Source organism: Sinocyclocheilus grahami, unplaced genomic scaffold, assembly GCF_001515645.1.
Source record: "Sinocyclocheilus grahami isolate Dianchi unplaced genomic scaffold, SAMN03320097.WGS_v1.1 scaffold700.1, whole genome shotgun sequence".
Lineage (NCBI taxonomy): Eukaryota > Metazoa > Chordata > Actinopteri > Cypriniformes > Cyprinidae > Sinocyclocheilus > Sinocyclocheilus grahami.
The window spans coordinates 447,161-466,268 of record NW_015505879.1 but is presented as its reverse complement, the minus strand read 5'-3'; the positions used below and the strand labels follow the sequence as shown (position 1 = coordinate 466,268).

The window sequence follows — 19,108 nt, the reverse complement described above, 5'->3', positions numbered from 1 at the left end:
TTTAAGCATGCTTCACTTTGTCAGACAGCTTCTATTTAAGTGATTTCTTGATTCAACAGGCCTGGCAGTAATCAGGCCTGGGTGTGGCTAGTGAAATTTAACTCAGCTTTCTAAAATAATGTGGTTAATCACAGTTTTTCCATGATTTAACAGGAGGGGGCAATTAATTTTTCACTTAGGGCCACGTAGGTTTGGACAGCTTTTTTCCCTTAATAAATGAAATCATCATTTAAAAACTGCATTTTGTATTTACTTGCATTGTCTTTGTGTAATATTTAAATTACTTTGATGATCTGAAACATTAAAGAGTGACAAACATGCAAAAAAATAAGAAATCAGGAAGGGGGCCAACACTTTTTCACACCACTGTATATTATGTGTGTGTGTGTTCACTTTTAATAATAAAATATTACAATTAATTTAATATAAATATTAAATAAATATTCACTTTTACAAATAAAAATTATACAAATGTAATATATATATATATATATATACATATATTGTATCGAAAATTTTATTTAAGTAAATATTAAAATGTAAAAATGTATAATGCAATCTCCCCAAAAATCTTAAAATTGACCAAAAATTTATTTTCTTTGGTAAAACAGTTGGATTTCTTGACATTACTGTAAATTGAGAATTTAAAAAAACTAAATGTAATTATTATTATTATTTAAGGGTGAAATATAACCTAGATATGATCTTCACAAGCTGTGTGAGATCAGTGCTTTCACACTTTCACTCTTTCAGCCATCTAATTGAACTCAGTTCTATCTGGAATGCAAGCATAACAAGTCACACATGTCATGTTGAGGTCAAGAGTCAAAATAATTTAGCTAAGATCTTCAAACACTGCTGTTCCACACTCAACCTCTCAAGAGCAAACACAAGAGCCGACAGCTGTGTGTGTAAATGTGTGTGCTTCAACACACCCACTGGATCTCAGAGTAACACAAGTCTGCTCTAAATGTTAAGTTCATCATCCGTGACTCATCGTACAGTACCAGCAGCATCCAGGCATGCAGATCCAAACAGGCCTGGAGAGATTATTCACGTGCCATGTCAAAGCTCTGCCTTTAATCAGGCTTCCTCTCAGGCTCATCTAACACCAACCAGTTCTGTCTTTTACATAACTGTTTCAAGCCGATGGGCAAACTGACAACCACGGTTACATGGAGAGCCAGGGTGGCTCAGGATATTTTAGGAGCAATCAAGCAGGTTGGCAATAGAGCAAAGGACTGTGAGAAGTAGGCCTGAACGATTTTGGAAAATAATCTAATTGAAATATTTTTTACCAATTAGGGTTGTGACGGTGAGGAAATTTTCCCACCGGTTAATCGACGTGTGACAACACCGGTAATACTGGTATCACCGTGGGGGCGGTGGCGTTCCTCTTTCCTCGCTTTCCTTCGTTTTTAAATAGCTTGTAAAAGCGGCGTGCCATTTTACTTTCACTTTGAAATAGCGGCAATTCGGCGTAAAGCAATTGTTCGTTTTTAGTTAGTTTGAATTTTCCCTCTTTTCCTTCACTTTTAAATAGCTTAAAAGCGCCGTGCGCATTTTACTTTGACTTTCGAATTAGCGGCAGGTCGGCGTCAATTGCTTGAATGCAACAATAAAATACAATGTCAAACTCACTTCAGCCTATATATAAAACATAGAACTTTTATTAACAAAACAAATACAAATACACCACGCTATAGGGCAGGCTATGCCTAATATAAAATAACAAATAACTTACATAAAGTTTAAATAGGTATACACAACTGGAAATAGGCTAAGTAAACATTTATAATATATAACCAAATAAATAAGAAACGTAGAAAGTTTATTAGCAAGACGAGTAAGAAAGCTTGGAGGCACGGCATACACCTTGATGTCAAATAAAATAAATAAATGACACAAAGTTTAAATAAAGTAAAAATCAGCAAACAATGTGGAACCAATTAAATAAGAAACGAATGTTTAAAAAAAACTTCCAAAATCAGATAAACGGCAAAAGTTAACAGGCTTTTCAAAATCCAAAATATTACCAAACAGGCGCTTTTGCATCTCGTTTCGAAACTAAATCATCCGCGATCGTCTTGTCTGTCTCACCTCATTCTTCTAGTCAGTCAGCTCGACTCACTCTCCTCACTGGAGAAATGAAATCTGATCTGTGATGCGACTGTCGTTCGGCACGCTGCATTGAGCAGCCACGTTCAGTTTTTAATTGTAGTGTCTGTTCTTTTACTGAACTAAATTATTTGTATTTCTATAAAAAATCAAAACGACAGTGGGGGTTGGTGCCGCGGTGGGCAAGTGACGTAACCGGTGTTGCGGCTTAACACCGGTATCACCGTCAGCACCGTCTATCGTGGCAAGTCTATTATTAATATTGCGATTTAATATGCAATTATTTTTTAAAGCTCTTTATGTTCTGTATTATTCAACAAAGACAAGCTATAAATCATTGTATAGTATGACCAACACAATATTAGATAGATTAAACATAAATGTTCTTTTCTGTAGGCCAGGCCTATATGTTACGATGAAATTAGGTGATGCATGAATTGATATGAATGACATTTTTATTTAACTACAATCACAGTAGTATATTGACTGATTTGTTGAACTTCCAACCTTGTAAGCATGTAATAATTATGACAACAAAGCACTGACAAATAAGCCTGGTGTAAAAATTTATATGAAAGTCAGTAACAAATCACACAAACTAAAGTAGATTGTAGAAATATAAAAACAAATCTGTTGCTTTGCCACACTTTAGGTAATTCAAAGTCACTGTAATAAACATATGTAAACATGTGGACTGCCCTTTTTAAACACTGTCTGTTAACTTTAGACAGACTTTAAATAAATAAATAAAGAATATATATATATATATATATATATATACAGTGGGTACGGAAAGTATTCAGACCCCCTTAAATTTTTCACTCTTTGTTATATTGCAGCCATTTGCTAAAATCATTTAAGTTAATTTTTTTTTCCTCATTAATGTACACACAGCACCCCATATTGACAGAAAAACACAGAATTGTTGACTTTTTTGCAGATTTATTAAAAAAGAAAAACTGAAATATCACGTGGTCCTAAGTATTCAGACCCTTTGCTGTGACGCTCATATATTTAACTCAGGTGCTGTCTATTTCTTCTGATCATCCTTGAGATGGTTCTACACCTTCATTTGAGTCCAGCTTTGTTTGATTATACTGATTGGACTTGATTTGGAAAGCCACACACCTGTCTATATAAGACCTTACTGCTCACAGTGCATGTCAGAGCAAATGAGAATTATGAGGTCAAAGGAACTGCCTGAAGAGCTCAGAGACAGAATTGTGGCAAGGCACAGATCTGGCCAAGGTTACAAAAAAATTTCTGCTGCACTTAAGGTTCCCAAGAGCACAGTGGCCTCCATTCCTTAAATGGAAGACGTTTGGGATGACCAGAACCCTTCCTAGAGCTGGCCGTCTGGCCAAACTGAGCTATCGGGGGAGAAGAGCCTTGGTGAGAGAGGTAAAGAAGAACCCAAAGATCACTGTGGCTGAGCTCCAGAGATGCAGTTGGGAGATGGGAGAAAGTTGTAGAAAGTCAACCATCACTGCAGCCCTCCACCAGTCGGGGCTTTATGGCAGAGTGGCCCGACGGAAGCCTCTCCTCAGTGCAAGACACATGAAAGCCTGCATGGAGTTTGCTAAAAAACACCTGAATAAGATTCTCTGGTCTGATGAGACCAAGATGGAACTTTTTGGCCTTAATTCTAAGCGGTATGTGTGGGGAAAACCAGGCACTGCTCATCACCTGTCCAATACAGTCCCAGCAGTGAAGCATGGTGGTGGCAGCATCATGCTGTGGGGGTGTTTTTCAGCTGCAGGGACAGGACGACTGGTTGCAATTGAGGGAAAGATGAATGCGGCCAAGTACAGGGATATCCTGGACGAAAACTTTCTCCAGAGTGCTCAGGACCTCAGACTGGGCTGAAGGTTTACCTTCCAACAAGACAATGACCCTAAGCACACAGCTAAAATAATGAAGGAGTGGCTTCACAACAACTCTGTGACTGTTCTTGAATGGCCCAGCCAGAGCCCTGACTTAAACCCAATTGAGCATTTCTGGAGAGACCTAAAAATGGCTGTCCACCAACGTTTACCATCCAACCTGACAGAACTGGAGAGGATCTGCAAGGAGGAATGGCAGAGGATCCCCAAATCCAGGTGTGAAAAACTTGTTGCATCTTTCCCAAAAAGACTCATGGCTGTATTAGATCAAAAGGGTGCTTCTACTAAATACTGAGCAAAGGGTCTGAATACTTAGGACCATGTGATATTTCAGTTTTTCTTTTTTAATAAATCTGCAAAAATGTCAACAATTCTGTGTTTTTCTGTCAATATGGGGTGCTGTGTGTACATTAATGAGGAAAAAAAATTAACTTAAATGATTTTAGCAAATGGCTGCAATATAACAAAGAGTGAAAAATTTAAGGGGGTCTGAATACTTTCCGTACCCACTGTATATATATATATTACCTTATTATATATATTATCTAAAGGTCGAAGTCTTCAGTAATGAAATGCACCATAACACTGTTACTGCTTGAGTAATTTCTTAAAAAAATTTAAATTAGCAATGTTTAATGATTAAATTTTTATCATTAGCTATGATTCCATCCAAAGATTCGAATTAAACTTGTGCGTAAAACTGGAATATCACATAAAAAAAAATTGTGAATAAAGTACAGTTTCCATCCAATGAGTGAAAGAGAACAATATTGTCACCTCCTGGTAAACTGGCACTAAATATTACTAAGAAAACTAGGAGAAGACGTTTTGGTGAGCTCTCCTCATCGAAAAGATTTGAAGCCACATGGGGACCTATCTTGAGACCCTTGGAAATGTAATTTCTGTATTCTGTAAACCTCCCCTTCTATTTGTTTTTTTTATATATACATTTCTGAAGTATTGGGTTTATAAAACAATTGTGAATACTATGTTGTATATAGTTGTTAATTGAGGCAGTCTGTTTTTTTGTTTTTTTTTATCTGTGTGTGGGTGTAAATATGTGTATTTTGTTATCTTATGTTGGTTACTGTTTTTGTTTATAAAAAAATATATATATTATTAAAAAAAAAGAAAACTAGGAGAAGTAGAATATAATAATTTTCATATATGATAAATGACTTGCGCCTCAGAGCGACCAGACGAAACAATAAATGCAGTCATTGTTTTCGGAGGCGGATGCCAGCTGTTTGGGAATGCAGTCGTGTAAGACAATTATACAGAAATAATTTGACGACAGACTTTGCTCAGGCATTTCAGAATGACCATAACAACATATAAATGCTGTGAATGAGATCGGTCTGCTACTAGTCAAGTTATCCTGTCTCATAACGCAAAGTCACATGTCTTTTTCGATGCGCATGGAGGAATTTATTCGGTGAATGTTTCTCCATCGTAGTTTATGTGCATTTTTTCTTATCGCATAAAAGGTTTTAAAAGATCCTACTCAAATTTTAAGAATTTATGCAAATCTTGACGTTTCCATCCAGCGTTTTTTTATGCGATATTACAAAATGTGCATAAAAATAGGTGGGTGGAAACATAGCTATAGACTTTGCAACTTAGAAGCTGGGTCTTTACATGAGAATTTGTATCACTGTAGCCTTACTGTCTTGCTAGTTGACTTGGTTAAGGACTCTATATATAACCATATCAAGCCTCTGGGTATAGAGGGTAACATCTTTCCATTAAAATTAATCTGGCTATAAAAAAATGTACAAAGGCACGAACATGGGAGGAGCCATGATGAAGCCAGTCATGTCAGAAACAGTGGGGTGTCATACACTTTATGGCAGAAGGCAGCATATTGCATGGCCATAGAGGTACTAAATAAAGTGCCATTTAACATGCGTGACCGTTGTAGACAGCTTTACTACACCGCAAATTAACATCAGGGCTCTTACAGTGGGAGTTATCCTCAAAAACTTACTTTCAGTATTGTGCATCATTGAATCTACTAAATACATGGTATGCAATTAGTAAAAAGGAATTTCATATAAAAAGGAACTAGGATTCATCAACTACTGTAATGTACTAACAGGAAAACAAATGATGACTTTTAGAAGAACAAACATCTCCTCTGAGTGCAACCTCTGGGAGGTCTAGGATTCAAAACTACATTGGATTCCATAAATAACCTAAAAGTGTTTAAAAAAGCATGTTGTATAAATAATGAAAACAAAATACATGTGATAAAATCTGCCCAACTATGATGGAATTCCTCATTGTATATGCGCTCCAGTGATGCTCAGCTCCATATGAGGTTGGATGCACAGCTGTTATATGAATAAAGTAAATCAGAGATCCTTTAATAAACTTTTTTGCATTTAAATGGAAAGGGTGTCTAGTAGGGTGTCCAGCCATTACTCTAGTCTGCAGTGTCACATGATTGTCAGAAATCATTCTGATATGCTGCTCAAGAAACATTTCTTATTATTATCAATGTTGAGAACAGTTCTGCTGCTTAATATTTTTTGTGGAAATTGAGAAATTTTTCCAGGATTCTTTGATGAATAGGAGTTCCAAAGAACAGCATTTTGTTACATCATAAATGACTTTACTGTCACTTTTGATGAACTGAATGCATCCTTGCTGAATAAAAATTTTTAATTTCTTTAAAAAAAAAAAAAAACGTACTGACCCCAAACTTTTGAACAGTAGTGCACTGTATCTCCAGAACAAATTAATCTCACTTTTCTAACACTATCCTATTAATAAAATACAAAATTTCTATGCAAATTAAAATCAAAGGAAAATAATGTTAATGTAAACATCTTAAACAGCAAACTGTACAAGATGCACACATACTAAGATCACATATTTTAATGATGCACAAATATTACAGTTGTGGCTGATACCAATAAATGCAACAACTGAATTTAGGCATCACAACTGTATGAAAAATGAATATTTATTTTGCTATTTGCTATAATAGATATTACATTTAACAGTGGTATTTAGTTTGATATTACATTTAACAGTGTTATTATTCAAGTATGAGCATGCGTAATAAAAATATTCAATACTGGATATACATCCAATATTGACCAATATGAAAAAGAAAAAAAATCTAATATTGGGTGTTCAAGTTCCTAACCTCAAATATGAGCAATAATAATAGTGAGCGGCATTAACAAGTCTCTTAAGGGACATTCTCGAGGTCTGCCTCTCTGTTGCAGCTGTGCCTCGGGGGGCTGAGGTGACAGCAGGGGCTTTGCTGTCTTGTATGTGTGGCTCATTACTGAAACGATGTTGTGATCAAACGAAGCGGGGCACACTGATTACAGGGAAGAGCAGTTTCAACACCCTGGGTGAATGACTGCCCCCCACCAACAACATCCAGCGCCCTTAAGGGAAACAACCCACTGCCCTCTCTCTTCTGCCACTCTCGTGTCAACACAGACAGCAGAGAGCAAGAGGCTGTGTGGAAGAGGTGGTTTTGTTATATAACTAGTCACTTAAAGGATACAGATACATCAGCTTTGTTTTGAGGATTCTTCTATCGAGAGTTTCTGTCATGAATCATGAGGTCTTTAAAGTTTTTCCAGGACATCTCCCCCACTGCGCTGCAGATGTATTTATCATCCTTGAGTGTAAGGTACTCATTCTAATGAAAACAGCTGTGAGGAGCACAAAGAACACCTGGTTCTTTTGTCATAATAATAGAGTATTTAACCTTGCTTATTGTAATTGGTAGCTTCCCCTTGTGTTAGTATGTGACAATGAAAGAACACTCTATCAGACCAATATGGCATCATTTTAAAGGAATGGCTCAACCCAAAATGAAGAATCTGTCATTATCTACTTGTTTCAAACCCTTGTGACTTACTTTCTTCCACTGAGCAAAACAAGTGAACTTTTGAAGAATATTCTGGTCACTTTTTCCAGACTAGGGTTCAAAAGTACCATGAAAGTCTCATACAAGTGACCATATGACTCTTAGACTACATTTTCTGAAGACTTCTGAAGGCATTTGATTGCAGTGGAACGGATTCATTCACTGGATCAGTTTGATCTTGTGAATGAATGATTTCGGACTAGATTTTGAACCGGATGGCATGATTCTTTGATAAGATCCAACTCAAAAGAATGATTCGTTCACAAACTGGACATCAGCAAATGCCTGTCATGCTTTTCTGTGAATAAAGTCTTAAAGGGGTGGTTGATTGCAATTTCACTTTTTTAATGTTAGTTAGTGTGTAACGTTGCTGTTTGAGCATAAACAATATCTGCCAAGTTAATAAGCTGAAAGTTCAATGCAAACGGAGATATCGTCTTTTAAAATTCTGGCAGTTTAATGCCAACAAAAACGGCTGGTAGGGACTACAACAAGTTATTTCCCGGGTTTGTGACATCACAAACCCAGATAAACCCCGCCCCCGGGAAAAGGCAGCAAAGGGGGCGAGGCCATGCTGCGCTGCTTTAGAGAAGAGGAAGAGAAAACTAGAGGTGCACGTAAACATCTATTTATATATGAATCACGATTCTGTCTTCTAACAATTCTAATGGATTCACAAGTTTCAAAATCAATGTTCTAAAGCAGCGGTTCTTAATACTGTTCCTCACGTCCCCTGCTCTGCACACGCTCTCTCTCTCTCTCTCTCTCATTCAGCTCAGCTCCAGCAATGAACTGTTACAATTATACACTTATATTCACATAGCTATGAGAAGTGTTAAACATGGACGCACATGCAGTTGCCATACTGTAATAAAGCTTTAATCAGGATAAAACCGTATATTAAAAGCTAACATAAGCAGTAGCATTTACAAATAACAGCGTATCTAAAAGTATGAGACAACAACAAACAAAAAACATAGGCCTACCATTAAAAGCCGTGCTTGCACAGGTTCTGCACGATCCTCTTCGATAATATCCTCTGCTTCTCAATCTGGCTCAAACTGATAAGTGATATTAACAACGCCGTTGTTTACAATACAACCGGAGCACATGCTGCTGAGGAGAGCGGCGGGATGTTTAGACGCGTACTAGAGGCAGTTTAGCCAATCACAACACACTGGGCTAGCTAACCAATCAGAGCCCATCACCTATTTCTGAGGGAGGGGCTTCATAAAAGCAGGAAATGATCAGCGCGTTTCTCAGAGAAGGGACAGAGCGGTGTGAAATAAAGGTAAATTATGTGAAAAATAATGTGTTTTTTTTTTTTTAACGAAGCATTAACACATGTTAGACTGCACCCCATAAACACAATCAAGCCTAGAAAAAAAAACAGTGAACCACCCCTTTAAATTCTCACAAAATGCTATGAGATGCACGTTCCTCACAAAATGCTAGCCTATGAGATGCCTTGTGAAGACTTGGAATACGAAACAATGGTTCTCAAACAGGAATTTCGGCAAACTTCCGAAATAATTAATACTACGTAAAACAGATAAAACAAGCATTAAAATCAGCCTAAACAACCAAGATTCCAAAATTTCACAATCTTGGAAAACCTGAACATGTGAGATAGCCATCATAAAGTGTGATTTGTAGACCTGGAAAAGTCATGTAAATTAATAAAATGGTAAATCTCCATAAGTACTTTTAGACAGTAAATCATGAATGACTGGAAATGTCATGGGGGTTTTGCACAATGTTTTGAACATTGTTGTTGTGAAAAATGGGGAGGAATTTCTAGATTTAGGAAAGTCATGTCAATTAATAAAATGCTAAAACTCTGACATTTGGCATGGACATTTTTATAATGAATTTGACATTTTTTCTAGTTAAGCCAAGCTTTGAAAATAATTTTTTTGGGGAAAAAAAGCTTAATTATAGGGTCTTTGAACATTCTTGTGGAAAATGGGGGGCCTTGAGAATCAAAAAGTTTGAGTGGTCCTTTAAACCACTTTTATGTTATATTAATGTCACTTTATTAACTTGTCTGAGCTTTAGTTCTAAAATATTGTTGTATTTTTAAAAATCAGTCAAAATCTTAATCTTTTGTGTTCCATGGAAGAATGAAACTCATCATGGTTATGAACAACATGGTGAGGAAATAATGACAGAACATACATTTTTCCCTTTCACAGTCCCTTTAACTATCTCAGAGCTGCTGGTCAAGCCCTTTGAATAACCCTTGTTTGAGACCAAACTTAAACCCTAACCATATAGTAAGTACATGTACTTAATTAATATTACTCAGTACTTAAATGTATAATTACACTGCAACAAGGACACCTTAAAATAAAGTGTAACCTAACTTAACAATTATCATAAATAAATATAATTAAACAATGTTTTCTAAGGTGGCCATGAAAACCAGTAGTGCTTCACAAAGTATAATCATTCATCTACACTAATGTTCAAAATTTGTGGTCAGTAAGATAAGCATCTTATGCTCACCAAAATGGCATTTATTTGCTGAAAAATACAGTAAAATGGTTAATATAATATAAAAATATTAATATATTTTAAAAAGTCATTTATTCATGTGATTGCAAAAACATTACTTATCAATTTGGAAAACATTTTTGTGTAAAAACCGTAATTTTTTTTTCAGAAAGGTTCAAACAAAAGCATTTTTCCAACACTATAAATGTCATTACTGTCACTTTAGATCAGCTTAATGTTCCCTTTCTGAATAAAAATTTCTAAAAAAAAATTACTGACCTCAAACTTTTGAACAGTATAGTGTATCTTCTGCTTGATTATCAATTTTTTATTTTTACAAGAGATAATGGCTGCCAGTTTAGAATCTGCAACTAATTTTCCTAAAATGCATATTTTATGTTGGCACCGATAGCCTTGTTGGCAGCGTGCTGACATACAGCGTGATTGAGCTATGGGCGTCCCGAGATCGAATTCCAACTTGAAGACCTTTCCCGATCCCGCCCCCCTCTAGCTCACCCACCTCGCATCCTGTCAGGTCTGATCTGTCCTACTATAATAAAGGCAAAAATGCCAAATAAATTCATCTTTAAAAAAATGCACATTTTACACACAATACAATACACGCTTTTTTAGTTTAAAAACAAAACAACATGGTTTGAGGAGTTAAGAATTTATTCCGAGACCTATTTTGAGACTCTTCTGATAGTTCATGTAATCGAATACAGTTCTGACCTTTTTCAGAAGGCGCGTGGAGTCCTCACTAATCTGCATGAAGCGCATGATTACATTGTTCAGATAAATGTCGCTCAGTGTCGCATGATCTTTGCTCTCCCGTCGAACCTGGTTCAGCAACAGGTACCAGCAGTTGACCGGAGACAGGAGATTCTGGTCTTTCCTGCATGTGAGAGAAACAGAGAAAGAGACACTGATCAAACATAATGAAAGGCTCCCCGTCTGCGAGCTGTCAGGACCATCTGTGCACTGAACTCATGAACTGGATGAAACCACAGACAGATCCATCTTCCCAGCACCCATCAGGATGCTTTAAGAGCCATTCACGTGGATCACACACATTAACATCCCTCTCATCTCTTCCCTTGATGATACATGGCCTATTTAAGCATGCATGATCTGTGGATACTTTGTAGCATTCGTGCACAGCAACAGAACCAAGACTCAGCCCTAAACTCAAGGTGAAACATCAATGTTTCTGGGACATATGGGACATTCGGTAAGTTTCTGGGTCAGAACTCTCTCCAGAATTAGATCATAATGTACCTGCAATATGACAAACACTGTATCTAGTATTTATTTATTTACATTATTTTCTATTAGGACAAAAATTTAAAAAACAATTCAGATGTGGCAGTTTATTTTTTGATAATAACAGACTAACAGTACTTTAGCTACTTAAAAAATAAATACAATTGCCTAAAATTTTTGGGGCTGGTATTTTATTCAGTAAGGATGCCTTAAACTGATCAAAAGTGACCATAAAAGACATTAGGTTTATAATGCAAAATACTTCAATTTCAAATAAATGCTGTTATTTTTAACTTTCTATTCATACAATAATCTTGAAACAAAGAAATAATAAATATTAAACAGCAACTTTCTTGAGCAACAAAGCATTATATTAGAAAGATTTCTGAAGGATCATGTGACACTGTAGAGTGGAGTAATGATGCTGAAATTCAGCTCTGCCATCACAGGAATAAATTACTAGTAAATTACTATTTTAAAATATAATAAAATACAAACCAGTTATTTTAAATTATAATATTATTTCTAAATAAATCTTACAGCTTTACAGTATTTTTGATCAAATTAATGTAGCCTTGGTGATCATAAGAGACTTCTTTCATTAACCCCAAACTTTCAAACAGTAGTGTACAGTATAAGACCACAAAATATTGACTTGAGTTGAAATTTCTAAAAACTCATCTTCTGATAAGAAAGTTATCAACATAACAACAAGATGAATACTGGAGCAAAATCACAATATTAAATGTATCTATTACTTTTAATCTGCAATCAAATTGTATCTCATCTAGTTCTTTGTGTCTCCTTCCAGATTCTTGTTCTTCCAAAAAAAAGTAATGACGCAAAATACCTGTGTGACATGGAGGAGAAAATCTTACAGTCTTACAATCTAGATTCTAGAACAAACTATTAAATATGAGCAATAGCAACAGAAATGGCTGCTGTATCAAGTCTCACAAAAAAACAGAGAAAAATGTTGCATTTGAGGAGGAAGTGATATTGGCAGCTGATAGAGATTTTGATGCAAGTAAGGAAGTATTTTTTCAGCTGTTTCCCTCCTTAACCCTCCCTGCAAAACAGGCAATGCATTTCATCACTTCAGGTGAAGGTCTGCGGCCTGATGACATCCAATGGAAGTAGAGAAAAAGCATGCATCCGCACCAGCTGAGCTGATACATCTAGTTTTTAACCTTAACATTGTTCTACAAAAACAGGAAACAAACAAAATCCTTAAGTCTCTAATAGGGCTGCACGATTAATCGAATGCGATTGTTATGCGCATTTTGTTAGTAAAGCCGGTTCTGTAATCAGCAGGAAATCATCATCACGTGCTTTCAGATTGAGCAGAATTTACTACACATAGCCGTAGTTCACTGACAAGTTACGCAAAAAAATAAATCGCAGACGATTTTATTGCATGATTCTGAAATCGAAGAAATCGTTCGCGATTATGACAGCTGGTTGCATAGCTTCTCAGTTAACTACGGCTCTGTGAAGTAAATGCTGCTCCATCTGAAAGCATGTGAAAATACCACATTTAATAACATTTTTACTCCAAACTCACTTCATAACGTCAGTCGAGTGTTTGAAATAAATCCTTCTGTGAGATGATGTGGCTTCTTACACAGAATAAAGCACACAACATATTTCATAGTATTTAAGCAGTGATAAAGGCATTGCATTATAAATATACTTTATTTTAATGAAAATTATAATAAGAAGAACTCAGATAAACCGTATATTGCCGTAGGCGTGTGTTTATTAGTCACGCTGAATCAATGAAAGCAGTTGAATCTTCTGTTTATTTAGCTGCAGCGATAGGCATTTTCTGGGTTTCTTCTGCGAGGCGTATTTGGAGTTTCGGTGCGAGAGCGCCCTCTGGCCTTTGGATGGAGATTTACTGCTGATCACAGAACCGTGCTTCACTGAAAGACATGCATGACAATCGCAGCTTCTGTCGAATCGCAATCTCGATTCCATTTCAATTTATCGTACAGCCCTAGTCTCTAAGATGATAGACATTCCTTGGAGAAACCGGCTTGTTTAGAAGCCAGGGTTGAAGGATCAGTCATCTATGTGAGACTGGATCAAATGGATAATCTAATTGAGCTAAAAGCCTAAAGATGCACGGTCGCAATATGAACACGCCGGGGATTTATGGGAGCCTGTACACTTTCTGTCAGTCTGCAATTACTGTATATCTTTTCACAAGACTGTCTCAGCCTCTTGAGCACGCACTCAGCTCTCCTCCTCGCATCGAGTGTGTACTGCATGTTAAGAATGTGGCGGAGTCAAGCTGGGTTGTCAAGAAGCTGAAGGTGTACACGTGATTCGGATTCATGAAGTAGCAAAAAATAGCTTTTGCTTCTCAAGCGTAGAAATGCATGAATAAAGAGAGTAATATTAAAGTTACAAGGCCAAGACACTTTTACCTTACAAATGGAAATAATAGTGTGAAAGATCACATTTTACAATACTACAATATTATGAATATGAATATGAAGACAGAGAGAAAGAGAGCTTGCATTTATTTATTAAATAAAGACATTTTAAATTATATATTTATGGGAATATGACATTCTATAGCTAGAGCTTACATGATACGCAAATAAATGCATAAATATATATTTTTAAAAAGTTTAAAGTTAAATATATAAAAAGAAAGTTTAGTGTGACAGAACAGGTAATAGCAAGGTTATTATTGTTTACTAATACTAAAACTATACAAAAAAATGCTTACTTGAAATAAACGTTAGCTGAAATAAAATAAAATACATTTTTAACTTTATTTCAGCTAGTTGCAAAGGTTCTCATTTTCGTTTAGTTTAACTACAAATACTAAAATAATAATAATTATATATACATATATAATGTTAATTAAATAAATTAAAAATATATATAAAAATGAAATCAATAATGTATATAGTTAATACTAAATAAGAATTTCTAAAATATATACTAACATGCATGAAAAAAGCACTAAAATAAACTAAATCAATTAAAACTACTAAATAATTTTTTTTTATAAAAACTATATAGACTTTTTAAACAAATCCATAGATTAGAAAAGACAAACACAAACAAAATTACTTAAAACCACAAAAATTAAATTGAAAAATAAAATATAAAAAGACATTTTATCCAAAATATATTAACAAAAACTATGATAATATCTTTGATGGGTAATAGTCGAGGAAGTGCTAAGGGAAATGCATGGTATCTCTGAGGTCAGAGCAGGAAGTCCACTGAAGCCCAGATTTGTCACAGGCTGCAACTATTTACAATACAGCTCTATCACAGAGATTCACTTGAATCATAGTCTATAAGCTCACTGCCATGGTGGATAAAACAGGAGGGATGATGACCGGAGAGGAAGTTGTCACACTGGGTAATTGTAAGGCATTATGAGTTAATTTGGAGACCATGTGACTAATCAGAACTGATACAAAAGCAGCCAGTGCTGCTGAGTAGAGATCAGAGAGTCAGCTGCACCATTAAAGGCTGCAGTAAATCAGTACTGCTCAGACAAGATTAAATAACAATTGGCCTCCAAGCGACCACCTCTCTCTCTCCAAAGTACCAACAGTGGTCACCTCTCCACTATGTACTGATGCACAGCTCACATCATTGTGCTCTCAAATCACTGCACAGAGCAGAATTTGATCTTAAAACTTCAAAACGATTTGAGAGGAGAAAACAACCAGTGAAGAAAGCTGATGGAAATCAAGGAGCAATGACTAGATCATTTCAAGGGAATGGAAGACTTTGATTTAAAAATGTAAAATTACTCCAGAGAGTAAAGACAGAACAGGAAAGAATGAAGGTGCATCAAAACCAACTTTAAAGCAATAGTTCACCCAAAAGTGAAAACTTTTGTTTTGTTTTGTTTTGAACTCTCATTTCTTTCCAAACCCTCATGAAGACTCACTTTCTTCTGTGGAACACACAGAATAAAAAAATATATTTTGAAGAATCTTCACGCCGACCAGTGTTGCAAATTAAATTATTAATTAAAACTAAAACTACAAAAAATTTATTTAAAAAAAATCTATATATACACATACATATTTATTTACTATTTATTTAAATTTCAATTAATGTACATTTTAGTTTAAGAACTAAAATTCCTGAAACTAAAATTGAAATAAAAATCAAATCAACTTTAATCCATTATTAATTATATAAATGTAAAATAATGTAATTTTTAAAAAGTAATAAAAAAAACTAATAAAAAAGACAAAAGCACAAAATTACAAAAAAATTGTTAAATGACAACTGAAAATATAAAAATAAAATCTAATTACATATTAATACTATAATAGTATATACCAAAATAACACTGACCACATCTGTTCAGTAAATAAATAAATAAATACGTCAAGTATCATAAAATAAGTATAGATGACTTGTCTGCTATTTTGAATCACTGAACTAGTCATTCAGTTAAATCTGAACAAATCAACCAGTTCACTGAAAAAACTGACTTAAAAGAATGATAATCCAATTCTTGAGTCCTTTAAAATATCGCATTATTAATGTCACAGAAGAAAAAAAAGTTGTAACAAAAATGTGAGTGAGTAAATAAGAACAGAATTTTCTTTTCTTTTCTTTTTTCAACTAATTACATTTATAGGGTAAAAACAGAATGACAAAATAAGTCTTAAAAACTTAATAGTAGCAAGACCGCTGCTACTAACCGTCATAGGAAAGCTATTACAAAACCCCTAAAATTTCAAAGACAGCATCTTTTATTCATGTTCCACTTCCCAGGTGTAAGCAGGTCTATATACAGCAACTACACAGGTGGCAATTACCCAAATTAATTACACTTGGTTTTCTAAACAAAATTAATATGCCTCTAATCTGCTGATATCAAAATAACCCAACAGATCATCAGCAGTGGTATAAACATGAGCGATGCAGCGATGCAGTAACTACATCAACACTGTAGCCAGAGGAGCTTCATTCGGTGCTGGTGTAAACATCTCGCAGATCGCAAACATTATATTGACAGCTCATCGATTCTGAAGTGCCAGAGCAAACTAGAGCGCTTCACTGGAGGGTTTGGCATCCTACAACAAGGTCAACAAATGAATGCGCATGAAGGTACAATCACAGGCAACTGAAACCAACCTTACTGGGGTAGAGCATAAATCTTAATGCCTAAGTGCATTTCATTTCATTTTAGGCATGCAACCAAAAGGACAAAGGTTCAAACCTAGCCTAAAAAAGCACTTGAATTCAGTTTCCTACAGGAGATTTATAATATAATATATAAAAAGGCACTTAAACTCATTTTCTAGGGGATGTGTCCTTGTGGAAGGTCTATTTGGCTAAAATGCATCTGCTAAATGATAGATAATCATAAGGAAATCTGGTGTTCAAGGAGTGGCAGCTGGATGACGCATATAATGAAATAATTCCCATCCTGAGTCCAGCAGCCTCCCTGGGCAAACAGTATGTGATGCCTGTTAGCTCAACAAACACGTGCACTAAACTAAGCACCAGTCGATGAGTGTGTCATCGACCGTGTCATCTGGGAGAAGTTTAACCACACGGCTCACAAAACACTGCCTTGTAGGGATACACATAATTGGATAGAACCTACTGGATAACTAGTCAATATTAAACAATATTGATAACTATAGGGCTGATATAAAGCAAATATATGGGCTACTAAAGTTGTAGCATTATGACAATTGACAAGAAAAGTCTAATAATACAGCACAATGTACTATGCTATTATGAAGGAATTTTTGAGTATTTTGAATACTACACGTTGCATTGTGTTAGGTTTAAGGCTTGAAGGAAATGTCTGTATAATTAATGGTATAATTAAAGGGTTAGTTCTCCCCATAATGAAAATTCTGTCATTAATTACTCACCCTCATGTCGTTCCAAACCCGTAAGACCTCAACGGAACCCAAATTAAGATGTTTTTGATGCATTCTGATAGCTCTCTGACCCTCCCACAGACAGCAAGGATCCTTACACGATCAAGGTCCAGAAGCGTAGCAAGGAGATCGGTAAAATAATCCATGTGACATCAGGGGTTCAACCATAATTTTACGAAGCTATGAGAATACTTTTTGTGCGCAAAAGGAAAAAAAACGACTTTATTCAACAATTAGTCTCCTCCGTGTCACTGTAGCAGCATTTTGGAGAATATCCACTGAACGCAAACCGCGTATGTTGTTCTGTGTCAGCCGCACCACACGGATACGTTGTTTTACGTTCAAATCAAAGCACAAACAATGTAGAAAACGTATCCGCGTGGCACAGCTGACACAGAACAGCATACGTTGTTTACGTCCAGCTGATACTCTCCAAAATGGCGCTACGGTGACACGGAGCAGACAAATTGTTGAATAAAGTGTTTTTTTTTTCTTTCTTTTGCGCACAGGGCACTCAGTATTCTGGGAAGTTTGTGAGCAGTGGGAATCTTTTTTTTTTTTCTTTTCAAATAAAGCACTCATTTTACATACAGCACGCAATGAAAATTACATGAATATGGCAGTAAGCAAATGCATAAAGCGCAGCATAATTTGAAATCACTAGTTTAAAGTAGAGCCCGGCCGATATATCGTTTAGCCGATATTATCGGCCGATATGAGCCTGTTGTCGATATATTGGTATCGGTGAATACGCCGCCGATATGAGATTTTTTTTTTACAGAGCATATAACGCAGATAAAATGCTTGAAATGCTGTAATTACTTAGTTTGTATAGCAGAGCGCGCTCCATTTTTTGCTACTGGCAACCTGGATGAAATGCTTTAAAGCTTAAGTCTATGGAAAACCATTGAAACTTTCAACGGCCATATCTCCGTAACGACGCGGCAGATCCGCACCAAATTCGGGGGATCCCTTCAGCTCGAGGAACCCTCTCGAACGTGAATCGAGTGTACATCTCGAGGCCCTATTTTGAATGAGACCACCCCCGCGTAGATAGCCCCCGGGGTTCGGGAGTTACGGGCGGTTAAATTTGCAGTCCCGGGGGGCTACCGACGCGCGGAGGGTGGCGTTCGAGAGGGCTCCTCGAGCTGAAGGGATCCCCCGAATTTGGTGGAGATCCGCCGGCGCGTTCGCGAGATAGTGACACCAGCCAACACTTTCACTTCAGTAAGGAGGTCTCTTGTTCAGGCAGCAGCATTCAAGCGTCGTCTTATTCGACCGTAAGTGCCCTGCGAAGTGGACTTCACATGATATTCCGCCATGATTCCAGTTCCAAGGGAATGTACACGTTGCATTCAAAGGGCATTAAAGTGCGCAAGACGTGAATTTATATTTATATAAATTATATCACACTTCTCTAGTAAGTTCCGTCTGTGTGTGAAGACAGTAGCGCAAATCCTTGAATGAATGTTCCAAAGTGAAATAAACTTCAACGGAATAAAGTTGGATGGAATTTAATTGAATTAAAGTTGAATAAACTTCAACTTTACTGTTCAGTG

The 19,108-nt window shown here is 36.1% G+C and overlaps 1 protein-coding gene across 1 annotated transcript in view; it reads right to left on the bottom strand.

The window, feature by feature from the left end:
* LOC107559806 (SLIT-ROBO Rho GTPase-activating protein 1-like) overlaps positions 1-19,108 on the bottom strand; it is a 124,379-nt gene that overhangs the window by 61,277 nt on the left and 43,994 nt on the right. Inside the window, exon 3 of the mRNA XM_016243774.1 lies at positions 11,125-11,287. Coding sequence (XP_016099260.1) covers positions 11,125-11,287 — 163 coding nt within the window. The remainder of the gene's footprint in view (positions 1-11,124; positions 11,288-19,108) is intronic.